Below are 18084 nucleotides of genomic sequence, written 5' to 3' on the forward strand. Positions count from 1 at the left end.
ATTGAATAAGAGAATACTGATCTATTGCTCCTAGGAGAAACATGAGGTTGGGTTCCTGCAAGCCTCTGGTCACATGTTCATCAATCGATCAATATCTTATGTGTGTTTCTGTTTAAAGACACATTGTTTAGCATATACTTTTGATTCATTAACATTGAACTCAATACCAATAACATAATTCATACCTGAGCGAAGCTTATCGAATACACTTACTTCTCCATAAAGTACATCCCAGCATTTCTGTGCTTAGGAACACTAGACGGCACTTTAGCACTATGCCAAGGGGCCACTTTAAACAACTAAATTACTGACAAAAACACAAAAATGTGAAAAATGTAGCACTACATAGGCCACAAAAAGGACACTTGTTTACAGTGTAAGTACTAAAACAAAGAAGCTGAGCACTGCCTTGTTTGAACTTGGCTGAGAGTATACACTTTGTGAGATAAATTTTTCATTGCTCTGTCTGCAAATGACTGGAGAAATGCCACCGGTTTTGATTTGGGGGTACAAATAAATTTTTATGAATAGACAAATTTGCAAATATGGAATCCCTGAATAATAAAGATCAAGTGTACTTATTTGTATGGAAAAAGACATTGGACCCTGGTTTATTATCTGATTAAATAGATGTTAGATGTTACCATCCTCATTTAAGAAAATCAAGACACAGAAATTTCAAGTAGCTTGTCCAAATTGCAGTATTAGTAAACGCTAGAACAGGGATTCCAACCATGTGATCTGATTCCAGAGCTCTAATATTTAAGCACTAACTATATAATATTGCTTCACAAAAGAAATAAATATTGTTTTAGAATTTTAGGGTTTGAATAATAAAATATGTTATTTTGAATTTTATTAGGATAAATATAATGCTGATTAAGAATTTAAATATACAACTAAAACACTTGAAAAAGAATATTTGGTATGAAATTTCTTGAGATGATTAACATACAAATGAATTCAAGTTTTAATTTTTTTCTTAAATATTTAAGAAAACGTTTTAGTAACAAAAATTCAATTTCAACAATTAATAAGGTGAATATAAAATTGAGGTTAATACTAGTGTGTATATCTATGTAGTTCCCACTCTTGCATTTTATGTAATATGAAAGACAACAAAACTGCAGCAAAGGGCTTCAATGCCACATTATTTCCCTTTGCACGTAACTTATATTATCGAGTTTTAGAAATAGGATAACCTTGGAAGTATGTCTTGTTGCTTGAAATTCTAAATAGAATTACTGTATATGTCTGCTATTTCTACAGGATGAGAAGGGTGACACCTCCTGTGTTGCATATGTGTTCCTCCTGTCACAGGGCAATCAGATTCATAAACCCGACAACGTTCTGTTTTATAGATCCACAGAAATACTAACATTTCATCAGACTTCAAATCCTGTGATGAAAGAAATGAAAATCATTACCTTTCTTCAACCTTCATAAATATCATCCTTATTTCTTTAATTGCCATTTGATTAGAATGCAGGGAAAATTACCTTAAAACCATCTATGGTATGGCCTCTAGGTCAGATGAGTATCAGAAATCACGCAGTTTGAACCCAGCCCTCTATATTTTCATTAAATAAACTGAGGTCCAGGGAGATGAAGGAATTTTCTCAAGTATTACAGATTTAGTGACTGAAGTAGATTAGAATGCATATTTCCTGACTTTTCATCTTCATTGTTTTATTCTTAAGTGGCCAACTGGTCATCCTACTTATTTATGAATCTAGATAGTGATTTATGAGAATAAATGGATTACATGGTCGTGTACTTCATTTTCATACTCATCTTTCTTTAAAATTTTTAAAAGCTGATATTCTAACCTTCTGTATATTCCCATTTTATTATTTTGGTGAGCTAGGTTAATCTTTTGAAAGCTTTAGTTTTATTACTTTGAGCATTGGCCATCTTCTATAGGGATTACCTTCAACTGTTGAAAATGGCTCTGCATAAACAAATGTGTGACTCAATTTCTTTATTCTGTGTCAACTCATTTATTTATTTTTATTTTAAAAATTAATAAAATTAGATTTTTCTTGAAAAATTTCTCCCAAACATTTAATTCCATTGTCCTGAAGTTAACGTTTGACATTGGCCGAAACAACTGAAAACAGAAAATTTATTTTGTCCAGAAAAAAAGTCAAAAGCAAATTGGCCAATCCTTAATGTGAATTATAGCTTCTTTATTTATGCCTTGGTAATAAAAACAGATATAAGGAATCTTTATTAATTAAATGAAAATTGCCATGAATTGAAGCGGATGTAAACTGCAGATTAAGCACATTCTAAAAAGGGTTTTTAAATATCTTCTTGAGGAATTTGTTATCTTAACCAAATAAATAAGATTATAAACTGTTTGTAAAATAAATGCTGTGAGTTTAAGAAAATAAGTTAATGATGTACGAGCTAATAAATGATGTATGAATATGACTTCTGCTCCTAATTAGGTTGTACAACACTGCAAGAGTCTATTATGCCCATTGTAACAAGAACAAGCAAGATGATCTTCAAAATTACAGTATTTTTTTTAACCCAGCAGAAATGGATAACAAAAGAAACCTAAATGAACCAAATTACAGAAAGGGACGAGTCCTTCACAAGAGAAAAGAAATTCATGACTTCCTTTATCCCTTACAGAATAAGACAAGAATTCACTATAGATGAGGAGTAAAGACAAACCAGCTGAGCATTTAACAAGCTTTTAAGGGCTATATTTAGGCTAGTGTGATGGATAAAAATCACAAAGAGTCCCAGTTACAAAGTGGGTCTGCATCACCCACAAACTCTTTTTTGTAGACTGCTGTTCAGTGCACAGAACTATCACACCAACAATTGTAGGAGGGCAGGAGATCTGAGCAAGATCCTTAAAAAGCATTCTGAGGCTTCTCTAATGGCCAGCCAGTGCCCACTGAAGAGTGGGTGTGAGATGGAGTTCCTGAGACAAATCCCTTTAAGACTTTTACCATATGGAAAGCATTATCAGCCAGGTGTTCAATGTGGAAAGGCATAAAGATGGAATAAATGTCACCAAGCTATTGGGATGGTAAGGGGTCCGCCCAATTGAGTGAAATACAGAGGGCCCTTAGAATCTGAGAGAGATATTCTGATATAAATAAGTCTGAAGGCAGGACTAGAGAGAAAAAAGAACCATTCAGTGACCCAAAAGCTGGAATCCAGTCTCTAGAGCAACAAAGATTTCTTGAGTCTTACCAAGGCTCAATCCCAAGCTGTGCTGAAGAGTTACAATCCTGCTCTCAAAATATTTGAGGCCAGCAGTTAACTGAATCTAAGTAAATCTGTAGATATACAGATTAATTTGATTCAGCTCCTGAGTGTAGTTGTCAAATTAAAGAATATGCCTTAGACTAGGAGTAAATATTATTTGCTTCAGTTTTTAATCCAATGTTCAGCATATAATAAAAAATTACAGGAAACATGTAGAAGGAATAAAAGGTGACTAATGGCGAAGAAATGAGACAGTCAACAGAAGCAGACATGGAAGTGTCCTAGATGTTGAAATGATCAGATAAAAACATTAAAATAATTATGATAAATATCTTATAGAATCTATTGTAAAAGTTGAGCAACGTGTAAAAAGATGGAAATTTCATCAGAGCAATGAAAATTATAATAAAAACAAAAGAAAATTCTAGAATATGCAATATCAGTTTTTTAAAAAAATTATATGGACTTCATTATAGAAAGTGTAGAAGGCAAAGAATCAGTGAAGCTGAAGACAGTCAAAATAAATTATTTTCAGTCAAACTGAAAAAGATAGGAAAAATTTAGAATCTAAGTAAAGCCAAAAATAATTCAGTTTGTCTACATATTAATTCGACTCAGTTCTGATCCAAGTTCTGTAAAATAATATTAAATGATCTAATGCACGGGTAATTGAATTTCTTAAGTAAAGGTGAGAGATAACGAAACAGAAAACTATTTGAAGAAATAATGGTGACCCCCAAGCAAAATAATACAAAAATATTATACCTATATGCATCATAGTTAAACTATGGACAATCAAAAACAAAATCTTAAAAGTAGCTGTGGAGGGAGAAGGAAGAAAGCACATTCCATACAAGAAAACTATAAGAGTGATATCTGACTACTCATCAGAAATAGAGTTCAGAAGAAAATGGAATACAAAAATATATACTATATGAATACATTTACATGAAATCCAAGAGGAAATAAAACTAATGTATTTTTATAAAATTAGGAAGTAGTTGCTTCTGAAGTGAGAATTGACTAGAATGGAGCATGAGGGAATTTGCAGTGGTGGTAGAAACTTTCTTTAACTTGTTTTGAGTGTTGGTTACATGGGGATATACAATTGTCAAAAGTCATCAAACTCTGATTAGTGTATTTTTAAGTGTAAATTACATTTCTATAAAATTTTTAAAAGCCAACAGAAAGATAAATATATTTAAGTAAAACATTAGTGATCGTGTGCTCTAGAGTTAAATTAAGCACTGAAGAATAGCAAGAGACAGCATGTAATACTCCCCCGAATCACAGGCACATTACTTGATCAACACTTGTTCTCTTACACTGAATCAGTGCTCAAAATAGGGGTTAGTCTCCTCAGCAAGCTTTTTTTTTTTTTAAGAAAACAAACTTTCTTATCTCATGCTGTTTACAAACATGCCTATTCAAAATACAGAGGAACCAATTGCTATCTCAAATCTCATAATAATCAAATCATGGTGAAAATATAAAAGGTATAACTTTATAAAATGTATAATACTTAAAAACCTGAACTAGTTCTTAGCATAATTATACTTTGTTGTGATGAATACCTTTATATATATGAATATTATATATATATCAATATTATATGCACATACCAAGTAGATTTAATTTGATGTTCTGCAAAAATAATGCTAGAGATCATGATTAAATTAACATTAGAATAACTAATATAGCTCCAGTGAATCACTTCAAACTCTTTGAAAGGTTAACTCTGTCATATTTTAATTAAAAAATACCCTTAATTAGAAATCCTCTTGTTATTGACCATGTACATTAAAGGGCTGAGCATTTCTTATTTAATGAAAATAAGCAGACAAAGTAACCTCATTCCAGACAATGAAAAGGATTGCTTTAAATGATTATTTGGGCAGGTTTAAAACTGATTTATTTTATAAAGGTCCAATCATTATGGGGTCAAGCTCTCAGGATGGTAAGTACTTTAGAAAATTGAAAACAATTAGGAATCATAAGGTTGGGGCAAAGATGATTTAGGACAAGGATGCTTTAAACTATTTGATGCAGAGAAAGAAAGGGACCAATGCATTTATCATTAAAATATGACCACAGATTTACTTAAAGCCATTTACTTCTAACACATTTTGAAGGGTAAAATATTTCCATAGAGTAAGTTCTTCATGTGTCCTGAAGGTTTTTGTTTGTTTTGTTTTCTATTAAAACATGTATACAAACAAACTAAATTTATTCAGTCCTGAAAAAGCCAAATGAATTGAAAACTCAAGGTTTATTTTACTTCTCTAGTTTCCTTTCTTTCTTTCTTCCTTTCTTTTCTTCTTTCTTCCTTCCTTCCTTCCTTCCTTCCTTCCTTCCTCCTTCCTTCCTTCCTTCCTTCCTTCCTTCCTTCCTTCCTTCCTTTCCTTCCTTCCTTTTCCTTCCTTCCTTTCCTTCCTTCCTTCCTTCCTTTCTTTCTTTCTTTCTTTCTTTCTTTCTTTCTTTCTTTCTTTCTTTCTTTCTTATCTGCAAAATAACAAAGAGGTAAATGAAGCTAGATTCAATTTGCAAAAACTTTATAAGGTGGCTCATTATAAGGTAGCTGTTTTCATTGCTTTAGAATTTTCCTGGAACAGAATTGACTTTTGATTTGAGGCCTTTGTGTTCTGTTGCTATAAGTCTTTACATTGCTTGCTGTGTGTGTGTGTGTGTGTGATTTTGCCCTTGGGATCACAGTTTACATTTATCACTTTATAGTTATACATAATTAATATATGTCTTCTAATTGATAGCTAATAAGAATCATGAAATTCAAACTCCAAAACACTGATATGAAAACTGTAAAATCCTAATGAAAATTTATGAACTGGGGTTGTTTATAAAAGTGCTTACCTGTGTTTTCTGTTGCATTTACTTTTTGAAAGAAAAATTCCACATAGAAATCTAATATAACCCCTCCAAGAATTTCATGTTGACTTCAACTTCAGAAGGAAGCAACCTTCTGTTTTTACTGGCATGGCAGTAAAAAACACAAAAAAAGTTTTATTTCATTTTGTTACTTAGTGTTTGGCTAATGTCAGAGTTCATTCAGAAGGAGTTATTACAATATAATGGTTTTTGTTTTGTTTTATTTTGTTTTACATGTAGGAGATTGATGTGTCTATCTAAATTAAACTTACCCCACAAGTAAGAGTTAGGCATTAATGCTAGTGAGAATATTAATTTATATATATTTTAAGATGAGAAATAGAAAGGAGGAGATGCTACATTGCTGAAACCACTGATGGTTTCTTATATGCAACATCACACTAAAAGTCTGCTCTGCTGTGTGGGAATTACTTTTAGGAGTAGATCGTGCTCAATTCTTTCATATGGAATTGCAAATATGATAGAAAATATATTAAATCCCATTGCTTATGCTTACAGATACTCATTTCAAAGAACTGCCAACTCTTCTCCACTGTGCAGCAAAATTTGGCTTAAAGAACTTTGCTATTCATTTGCTTCAATGTTCAGGAGCAACCTGGGCTTCTAAAATGAAAAATTTGGAGGGTTCAGATCCAGCACATGTTGCCGAAAGACATGGGCACAAAGAACTCAAGAAAATCTTTGAAGATTTTTCAGTAAGTGGTTTTTTTTCATCTATTCTCTAAAACTATTTTTATAAAATGATCCTGTGTATGTGTGTGTGCATCCACATTGCTCTTTTTAAAATGATGCTACTGAGCAGCTAGTTGGTGGTGTCTGTTGGTCCTGAGTCATTCATTGTCCTAAAAAGCATTTTGCAAGATTTGTCAACTTGTTTTAATATTGCCATAAACCAGTTCTAACTCCACACTCCCATCACTAAATAGCCTATTTTGAAACTTATCTGGTCTTTCTAGCCTCTATATAGCCTGTTCTATATTGGAGAGGATTTGATGAGGAGGAAATAAAAAGATTTTAGCTTTATTCTTTTGTTCAAAAGTCTAAGCAAGACACTATTAGGCACATAAAGTGATATCAATAATTATTATATTATAGGAATATATTCTTATAATCATTCAAAAGTCTACTCAATAAAAAGTTAATTCATGTTGCTTAAATTTTTTCTCACATGTGATTCCTTTTCTCTCTCTGTTGTCCCAGTTACTTATTAGATAAGTTGAAACCCCAAATTTAAGAAGACTCTTTGAAGGATATTAGTTTTGTAAGAATGTAACCAGGGAAGATTTTGAAGGAAGGAATACTACCTTAGTACACAAAAACACTTTGTGTTTCCATAATTACGTTTAGAAAAGCAACAATTTCCTGTTTATAACAAAGGTATGAATATTTTGCTCAAAAAAGTGAATTATACTTCTGATGACTCTTACAAAAATAGAAATAGAAAAATGATTGTGTCGGTGAATATGTCAAAATCTGTCTTTGACTTTTCAGAAGATAAATAATTTTATTGCCTATGAATAGTTAATATAGAACATTAAAATGCTATAAATAGCTTCTGGTCATTTTAGCATTTATTCTAATTATTAGATTAAGTCAATGTAATATTAGACTTCTAAAAAGCATTTGTGATTTCCAGAAAGCAAATGTCAACCAATATAACCCCTCCAACTTTTAAAAAATAGCAAAATAGGTATCAGAAAAAGCATGGATATCATCCATCTGGAATTGTAATAGGTATTTTTTGCCTTAAAAATAAATACAGAATATGAAGTTTTGTAATAAAACTAATAATCGACTAGTTTCTATTCTATGTCCTTCGAATCAGGTATACACATTATTTTTATTTCTAGGAAAAAATTAGACAGCAATTCTTACATATCTAATGAGTATATTCATTTTAGTAATTAGTCACAGTTTGTCTTCACTGATCAGTGCAACATGGCAACCGTGAATGATATCTGTCTCAGGTAAGTCAGTGAGATCATGATTAAATTAACATTAGAATAACTAATATAGCTCCAGTGAATCACTTCAAACTCTTTGAAAGGTTAACTCTGTCATATTTTAATTAAAAAATACCCTTAATTAGAATTGCCCACAATACTGTTATTCTATACATCCTCAATTCTCTACAACTCTATTCTTGAATTTTTCAGACTTGCCCACAATACTGTTATTCTATACATCCTCAATACTGTTCAGACTTGCCCACAATACTGTTATTCTATACATCCTCAATTCTCTACAACTCTATTCTTGAATTTTTAACCACTGGTGAACTTATGCTAAAATTTCCAGTAAAAGTCTTCAGCATCCAGTTTTACTTTCTAAGATAAATCCTGATTTTCAGAGTGATACTTCCACTTCTGGTTCTCTAGTGAAGACTCAGCTTATAATAGATGCAGCCCCATGCAAACTACACATGCTCCATAAATAACACAATAATAGATAATAATGACAGTAGATATGACAGTAAGTACCAGTGTAGGATTTGATAGATGTAGGAAATAATTATTTTTTCTCTCACACCCTATCGGTAATTATACCTCTGCTTCTGCAATAATAGCACTGATACGATTTATTACTATCATTGTCTTTGGGCGACCATTCTAATTTTGCAGAGTTATGCTTGATAATTATTCTATGAAATTTGTTATTTTATATATATTCGACCTCTTCGTGAGCGATTATATTTTGTCGGAATGTGTATGGTAGACATTGCCATTATAGGTAGGATAGATCAATTATTTTGTGAATGCTCTGTTGTCAGCAAGAAAGTGACAATAGCTGTTGCAAGGGACAGCAGCTTTATAAGGGCATTTTATAAGGGATAATTTTAGGTACGATAATTCTACAAGCTACCAAAGGCCTTTTGCAAAGGCCTTGTGTGGTTAAGGAAATGGAAATGTATGTGTTAGGTTGTAACACACATGGAAGAATGTTTCCTGCTGGTTTATTCTTCTAATTATCAAATTTATTTAAAATAAATTCAAAAGTCATATCTTTTTAGTGAAAGTATGCCAGATAATCACATGTTAAAATTTCGCATTCTAAATTATGATAGCTATGTCTTTTTAAGAGCATATTTAAAACTAATAGAGAAAAAATGTACAATCTCATGATGTTAAAATACTTTATTTCTTTAATAACATTTATGTAGCTTTAATATTGTATTCACATTCTGATAAATCTAAGATTATCATATATGTATTCAAATTTTCCACAAACTATTATTTCAGAATTGTTGAAAGAAGTAGATATTTTTCATGTTTGAAGTTTATAATCCACCAATGGACCATACTTCTGTACTAAATAAATATATATTTTTAAACTCAAACATATTTTGCCCCCAACTGATTTAAAGATTTGCTCAATTCTTCCTAATCTCCTAATCAGTGAGACATTGTTCATTTTAGGATCTCACAGGGAGTTACACCACAGTGAATTTTGTCATTACCTAATAAAGTGGATCGAAGGAAAAAGCCGCTCATGATTTTTAAAATACATAATCATTTAGCAAGCATTTATAAATAAATAAGTGCTATCTATATCTTAGTGTTAACTACATGAAGAAGGAGGAAGAAGAGAAGAAGGAACCTCAAATCACATTTCTTACATTTCTTCACAACTTTTTCCCTTGAGAGAATATTAATTTATATATAATCTACGAATAAAGCCTCTTCATTGTGAATGAGTAACTTTCATGTTTTGATAAAATTATCTAATTACCACCAACACTTCTTTCATGGTTTTTTTTTTTTTTTTTTAGTACTGCTATAGATAATAAAACCACATATTTCTACAATCCATAAGATCTTTTAAATAAACTCAATTTTTAGTTTCTGACAATGTCTCCTGGAAGAATTCATATGAAAAGTGTCTGGACAAAGAGCAAAAGGATTGCTATTTAAATCTATCATTGTGAACTACAATTTGCTTGATAGAATTCTTGAAGAAATCTCAGACTATTTCAAATAACAAATAGCAATATTGATAATTACTTTAGTCCTATCTATAACAACTTATCTTTTTAACTAAAAATACCTGAAATGTTGAAAAGAAACTGGAACTTGGCTACAGATTAAGAGATATTTTGTAATTTAAGATAAAATATACAATGAAAATTAGAACGTTTTAATAATTTAAGATAAAGTGTACGACAAAAATTAGAATGCGTGTTGTATTATCTTGAACATGTCACTACATCCATCTCCATCAGTTTAGAACACGTAAGAAAATGATCACATCAATGTGTCAGTAGACAGAAAAAAACATAGTTCTCTGTTGCGTCCCTATGGTATTGCAGAACCAACACATGTTTACCTATCTTAGGAACAATGTCCAGATGGTATCTTTTTTCTTCCACCACAGTGTTCACTCATGTAGTTTGGTGTATATTTTAGTAAGATCTTAGTCATAAATAACCTTCAGTTGAATTTAAGAAGTGGGAAATTAGCCTTCCATGTACTTTCTCTAGCTGGCTTTTTAGGAGGACTCCTGACTGGGACTATTTCTATTACTTGTTGATGATGGGAATCCTGTGACATCTTGCTTTCATTGCTATGGACGGTGGGTTGGGGTGTGTGTGTGTGTGTGTGTGTGTGTGTGCAGTGTGTGTGCTGATAGACAATGGCTGTCAGATCATTGAAAAATGATCTTTTTCAAATGGTCAAGGTTTGGAATAAAGGTACGGAGGGGTAGATGTTGATGCACTTAGAGTATCCCTAACATAAAGCAATGATTGACTGGTGTAGAGAACCAATTATTCAAGAGACAGGCTTTATGTTTAGGCCAATGAAAATTCATTCATATTAGCCCTTTATTTCTCTTATTCTTAGCATTGTTCATTTGGTACTTTATGTATTGTTTTGTTCTCTAGTGGACTGTTCCATTTCATTTAGTATATATCATTATATACTACTTGAATCTAAATGGCATCATACCCTGCTTTGCCTGTGTAGTTTTTCTTTCTTATAAGCCTAGAAGCTGATCATGGATAACGGGTTCCCCACCCTCCCACCATCAGGTATAGATGAGGTGCTCAGAATGTATTTACTCATTGATAAGGCAGAAAGCAACTGTCAAATTTAAGGACTTGTTTGATCTCGCTTACCCAATAATATCCTTAACTAGGTCTCATATTTTAAATAAAATAATTGGTCTTATTCTCTCTATAGTTAAGATTTTTTTTAAGTTTATTTTGAGAATTCATACACAAATAGTCCAACTGCTGTCTGTCTTCAGCATATATTTTTAATAGGCCAGCCTACAATGAATTTCAGTTGTTTGGCTTTTGTTCAATATTTATATTCTGTTAGAACTGAAGAAACTGGAACAAATCACATAACTGCACTTGACTGCATGCATTACAAATTCATATCTCAGTTATGCTTTTGGAGCTACTTAGCAATCTCTTCCTAAAATCTGTTAAATGTATCATAGCTGCAATTACAGAATTTTACCCTTCCCCGAGTTCTCAAACCCAGTTTTGATACCTTAACTCTGCAGCTCTAAACATTCTATTAAACTCCTTTAACTCCACACTCTTCGTTGTTAAATTTTCCATTTTCCTCTACTCACAGGGCCTTGGGATTCAGCCATATCTGGATCTGAATCTTAATTTCATCGAATACCAAGTTTGCCTCCTTGGGCATCCTCTTTGTTTTCTCTCAGCTTTAGTTTTTTATCTGCAAATTGGAAAAAGTAGTTCCTTACAGGGTGCTTTTAGGATGTGATAAAATAAATGTGAAAATATTAAATATATAGCAGATTCATAATAAATGATATTGCATTCACCTTATTTTCTTTTGATTTATTGTTATTCATATGAACTTTAGAACTCACCATCAGTCATACCCTCAATTTCTTTTGCATCATTAATCTCTCCCATTAAATGGGCTCTTCTCTGAAAAAACATGTTCAAATACATCACACACACACACACACACACATGCACACACACACTCCCAACAACCCTGCTTTCTCTTCAATCTCTTTTTTAATGCCAAAATTAACTAAAAGAATGATCTACACCAGCTACATCTTCATTTCATTCATTTCTTGCCTCCTAACAGTCAAAGCTTTGCCCATTACTGAAGCTGCTCTGTAAAAGGACACGAATAATCTACCGCATATCAGATCTATTAGATTTCACTCAGATGTCCTTTAACTCAAGCTTTGGCACTGGTTTTCTCTGACCCTGCCCTCTTCCTAAATCTTCACTGACCCCTTGTGGCAACTTACTCTTACCCCATCAGCTAGGCTTCTTTCTACACAGTCTTCTCTTTGATAACTGAATCATTGTCTTTACAGTGGTCCTTTCTCCTGACTTAAGACTCTAGGTTCACTTTGCAAGTTGAATGTCTCAATGTGGATATATTACAAGCATCTAGATCTCAACATACCCAAATGATCCTTTTCTCTCATCCCAGTTAATGGCACAATCATCTGCTTGTTAACTTGACTTAAAACTTGAAAGTCATTTTCAACTCCTATTAAGATAGTCACAAATGTTTTTTATGGAGACTGTGTAGCAAATCCTGTGCATAACATACTAATTCCATTATCTCATTTAAGCTTCCCAACATACATATGAATTTACTATTTCCCATTTTTCATATGAGGAAATAGACTTATAGAGATGAAGTAACCTGTCCAAAGTCACTCAGCTGAAAATATGTCTGACTAAACCTTGAACCCATTCCCATAGCCTCTCTGTCCCCTATACAACCCCCATCCAGACCATCAATTCAGTCAGCATATTTTAACAGGTCTACTTACACATAATTTACTGCATCTGTTCCCACTTTTTTGTTCTCTTTGTGGCTCCCTTGGTTTATACCTCATTCTCTCTTTTGATCTGCTGCTCTGAAAGCCTCCTAACCAGTCTTCCTTCCCAGTCATTGTGGCATCAAATCATTTCATATCAGGCTGCCTACAAAGGACCCACTGCAGCATAACCTGGCTCACCATTTTAGCCTCATCTTTAACTGCACACCTAAGCCACCGAAATTTGTTTGTCCTTCCTTCATTACATTATTTCAGGTTATTACCTTGACCTAGAACACCCTTCCTCCTAATTAAAATATTGAAATATTCTGATCTCTTTACCATGCCCAAATCACAGTTCAAACTCCATCTACTCCAGGAAACTTTCATAGAAAGAGACTATAGATGTATATCTCCACTGTACACCTCTAATTTCCATTGCAAATTTTAGTATAAACTAGGAAAACTGTGAGAAAGAGGCCGAGAGCATGTGCTCTGGAGCCACCTGCCTGGATTTAAACATTGGCTCTGCTATTTTCTAGCCACATACCCTTGAGTAAGTCACTTAATCTCTCTAGGCTTCAGCTTTCTCAACTGTAAAATGAAGATAAAGATAACATCTTTATTCACAGTATTGTTATAATTAAATATAAATGCATGCAAAACATGTACAACAACCTGGCAAATAATAAGCACTCAATAAAAGTTGTATTACTATTTATTATTCTTCTACTCTTCAGTCTTGGAGGACCCTTGCTTTTTTTGGCACTCCTTCTAGTTTAAGTAAGTACTAATGAAGGTTTTTAAAATTTTTTTAAATTTATTTGTTGTTTTCTTTTTCAGAAATGTCTCTCTAATAGGTTATGAACTTCATGAAAGCAAGGTCAGCTTTATCTCATTTACCACAGTATTCCTAGTACCTAACAGAGTTTTTGGCAAATACTATAGGTTCACTACATATGTGTTGAAATGAATTAGTCAATTAGTGTTGATTTTGTCAAATTCTCAGTTCTTGGAAGCAAGTACTATGCTCAGTTTATTCCTTATTCCATATAGGACCAGCATAATGTCTTCTAGGTTGTAGATAATAAATGTTTGTTGAATAACAATAGCAAAGTATCTTCTAAGAGAAAATTTGTAAAAGCATTATTTGGATAAGTTCAACCAAGTTCATGTCAATCAAGCACAAAACTTAGGAGGCTTTGGCTAGAGAAAAAACAGCAAAGACTTATTCAAGGGTCTTAGGATTTGCTAATCAGAACCACAGAGAGTTCCGAAGAAGAAAGAAAAGCTGAGAGTTCTTATAGTAAAAGTACATTCTTGAGTGGAATCAGTCCTGCATTCTTAGCCTTTAGATTGGACCAAGATGGTAATCTTCTAGATGACAAGTGAGCTGGATAATGAATGTCAAGTGGTTCTTCACAGGGTTATCAATAGGATATATGTATATATCTTCAGAATATATATTCTGAAGATATATACATATATCACAACTGAAAAGTTCAAAGCCTAAGTTCTCAGGCTAGTTAAAACAAGAATAGAATTATTTCATTATACCTCAGCCTACTTGATCTAGTAATTTAGCAGCTTGATTGTAGCGATTCCATTTTATTTCTTTACTCTTTCCTCAATCAAGAATAAATACTATTTTTCCTGTAGTTGTTTAAGAGAAATGACTATGAGAACATAAAATTCACATAGAAGAAAAAATTAAACCAAAAAAAAAAAATCTAGTAGTTTCCAGGAACTTACCATTAGTGAGAGAGACATTTAAAGCTATTCATTATCATGGTACAAGTGGTTTTGATTAATTTGGCAAATATTTATGTTTTAATGTCAATACACATACTTAATCTTTTTGAGACTCTGTCCAAATCCTCCACAACTTTTCTCTTATCCTTAACAACTAGGTTCAGTCTAAGGCAATGCATTAAATATTCTCCAGCTCATTTCCCATCATTTGTCTAAGTATCTAGAGCTATTTTGTGATTTCATTTTAACATTTTCTTATTAAAATTTATTTTCTTTTTTATTAAAATTATTGGGGTGATATTGGTTAACAAAATCAAATAGGTTTCAAGTGTACAATTCAATAATACGTCATATGTATATTGCATTGCGTGTTCACCACTTAAAGTTAAATTTCCTTCTATTATCAAATATTTAACCCCTATTACCTCTATCTACCTCTCCCTCTCCCTTTCTCTGTGGTAACCACTAATCTACTGTCCAATCTACTGTCTGTGTACATGAATCTCTGTTTGTTTGTCATATTTGTTTGTTGCTTTCAGTTTTATATCCCATGTATAAGTGAAATCATATGGTTCTCATCTTTTTCTGTCACTTATTTCACTTAGCATGATAATCTTCAGACTCATTGTCACAAATAGCAGTATTTCGTCTTTTCTTATGACTGAGTAATATTCCATTGTATGTGTGTACTACATCTTTTTTATCTAATCATCTATCAAAGGGGCTTAATGCCAGGAGAAACATCATTCCTAATGGTCAGTCTATTGATGTACAGACTAAGGATAGTTTTCTCAATTGCTAAATTTATTAGTAATTGGTATCAACTGTGAATTACTAATTGAGAAAACTATCCTTAGTCTGTAAATAGAATGACCATTAGGAATGACATTTTTCTTGGCCATGAAGCCCAGTGAACTGCTTAAAATAATCTCTCCCTGAAATGATGTTAGTTTGGCTTAACAGAGTCAAGCAAAAACCCCATTTGTAATTCACAGTAAGAACTGTTCACAGATGTCATAGCTGCTATTTTCTCACTGTGTTGCTACATAATAAATGATTCGTATTTTCATAAAGTTCCTAGAAGAGCTAGCAGTATCTGTATATTTTCTCTTAACAGAAATACATGATATAACCCTAAAAAAAGTTTTCCTAGGTTTTTATCCCTAACTCTTTCTCCATACAGAAAGAAACAGAAGCAATAAAGTCAGGGTAATACCCGGATAGTCTCCACGGCAATATAATCACTTGGGGCAGGGCGGTCAAAGGTGGGGCAAGTACTACTGAGAAAGGCAAGATGAGTGAAATATCTGAATAGTCCTTGAGTGGTACTATTTTCAACTCAAGTTCTTAAACAGATTATTGTATTATCAATTTATATCACCCTCGGTGAAATTAGCTCTAGTTAAATTTCAACAAAGAAAAGATTTTGTATTACTAATATAGTGCATGTCTTATGTTTCAAATTTTTGGAATAAACACAGTGTCTTATCTTTATGATTCAAGGTTTTGACTTCAGAAATGCTATCTTCTCTTTAAAAAGTTTATACTCAAATTTCTTATAATATAGATGTCTGTCATCTTTCTTATTTTGAGGTCTGATTTTTTTCTCCTTTACTTCATAAGTATGAAGGAAATCTTTTAGCCCAATTGTATAATTGATATTTTTTAAAAAATACTTCATTGTTAAAACAATTGTTTTAAGAGTTAATGACATCCTAGAGGGCACTTTGTCCTAGCAACAGCCAAATACTGAGAAGTAATGCCTCATCATCACAGGCAGAGGAAAATCTTAGACTTTTGAGATGTCGTAATTTTATTCCCAAATGAGATTTCTCTTGCAATATTTATTTCAAAATCTATTCATCCTCATTTTTTGGAAAATATTTTCCTATACCCACAGTAAGCCCCTCAGTTTACAATTTAGGCTCATCTCCCACTGTCCTAATCTTGGAGTAAATGGAAAACAGCTGGGGTAGCAAATTCAGTCAAAGGAAATGTATTTTTCAGAAAAATTTTATATCTCTGCTCTTATCTTCATTTTTCCAAATGCCATAGCTGCTTGGAATATAGCCATAGTATATGAGAACAAGCAACAGTATTATTTGGATTACCTATTGGCTCAGTAAGTAGTGATTTTAATGCTTATTAAATTAAAATTAGTTGAATGCCCACAGGTGACAAGGCAATTCATGAAAGTAATTGAGAGAAACAATATGTTTGCTTACAGTTCCTATCCAATAGAGATCATTAATATATCGTTATTTTCAAATTGAAACAGCATCTCATTTTAAACAGATAATTCATTATCTTTGATTTATTTTCTTCAGATGCTGGCAATGTACAGTTTCCTAACAATGATCATACCCCTTCATATGTTGTCTAAATGGTCTCTAAGCCCTTTGGAATCCTAAATTTTAATAATCCTTAGACTTCTGATTTCTCAGAAACCTTCCAAACTTGAGTTCTTTTGTTTTTCTCTGGCTTCTTTCAAGCCAATTAGCTTGCGTAGAACAGAATACTCTAAAGCTGTCACTTACGTGTCTGTTGGTCAAAAGGAAATGCAATTTCAGTGAGTGTAAAATTTATCACAAATGTTAATTAGAGCAATGAGTAGTGACACTATAGCTTTAAAAAGTAGACCTCATGAAATAATCACAATGGCATTATGCTTTCAGAATGAAAGTATGCAAAGGCAAATTAATTAAGTTTCAGTGGGAAAATATAAGTCTTAGAACTTCTCTATTAATCGGCTTTGAACTTTAGTCATTCTTTATGCTTGGGGATAGAAAAGATATGTAATATAATCCAATGTAGACTGGATATATACTTTTCTACTGGTATTGTGGCATGGTTTTCTTTTAATTTATGTAAAGGCCTCTCCAAGGTCAGATTAGACTTTGCTATAGAAAAGTATAAAGCTATAGCTCTAAGCCAAGCAATATGATTTTTTCTTCATCTCTCCTTATGTAAGCACACCTTCCTTATGATATATATGGATATGAGAAATTAAAGGTTTTTTCTGATTTATTGTGCCTCTAAAAACATAATATAAAAGAAAAATAGATGGTACCAGTTGAGGGGTAAATTTTGGATTTATTTTAAATAAATTAACACTTGCTTGAGTCAGAATATCAATAGTTTCTTCCATTTTAGTTTAGCAAATCAATTTATTGATTGTTCTACCAAATATTTATTGAGTACCTATTAGGTGCCAGGTATTGTTCTAAACACTGGAATTCTAAACAGACTAAAACTCCTGCCATCATGGAACTCAAACTCAAATGCAAAAAAAGACTATAAACAAATAAATAATTAAAGTGTATAATGCATCAGATAGACATTAGTGTTTAAGGACTAGAAGATGTAGGAAAGAGCACCTCGTGCAGGCTGGTGTGTGGGAGGAATTGGGGCAGGTCAATTTTGAAATGA

At 32.4% G+C, this 18084-nt stretch overlaps 1 protein-coding gene across 1 annotated transcript in view; it reads left to right on the forward strand.

Moving 5' to 3' along the window:
- Positions 1–18084, forward strand: part of BANK1 (B cell scaffold protein with ankyrin repeats 1) — a 267758-nt gene that overhangs the window by 107395 nt on the left and 142279 nt on the right. The window contains exon 7 of the mRNA XM_039848882.1: positions 6634–6830. Within this exon, the coding sequence (XP_039704816.1) occupies positions 6634–6830 (197 nt within the window). The remainder of the gene's footprint in view (positions 1–6633; positions 6831–18084) is intronic.

This window comes from Pteropus medius, unplaced genomic scaffold (assembly GCF_902729225.1).
Source record: "Pteropus medius unplaced genomic scaffold, Ma_sr-lr_union100, whole genome shotgun sequence".
Lineage (NCBI taxonomy): Eukaryota > Metazoa > Chordata > Mammalia > Chiroptera > Pteropodidae > Pteropus > Pteropus medius.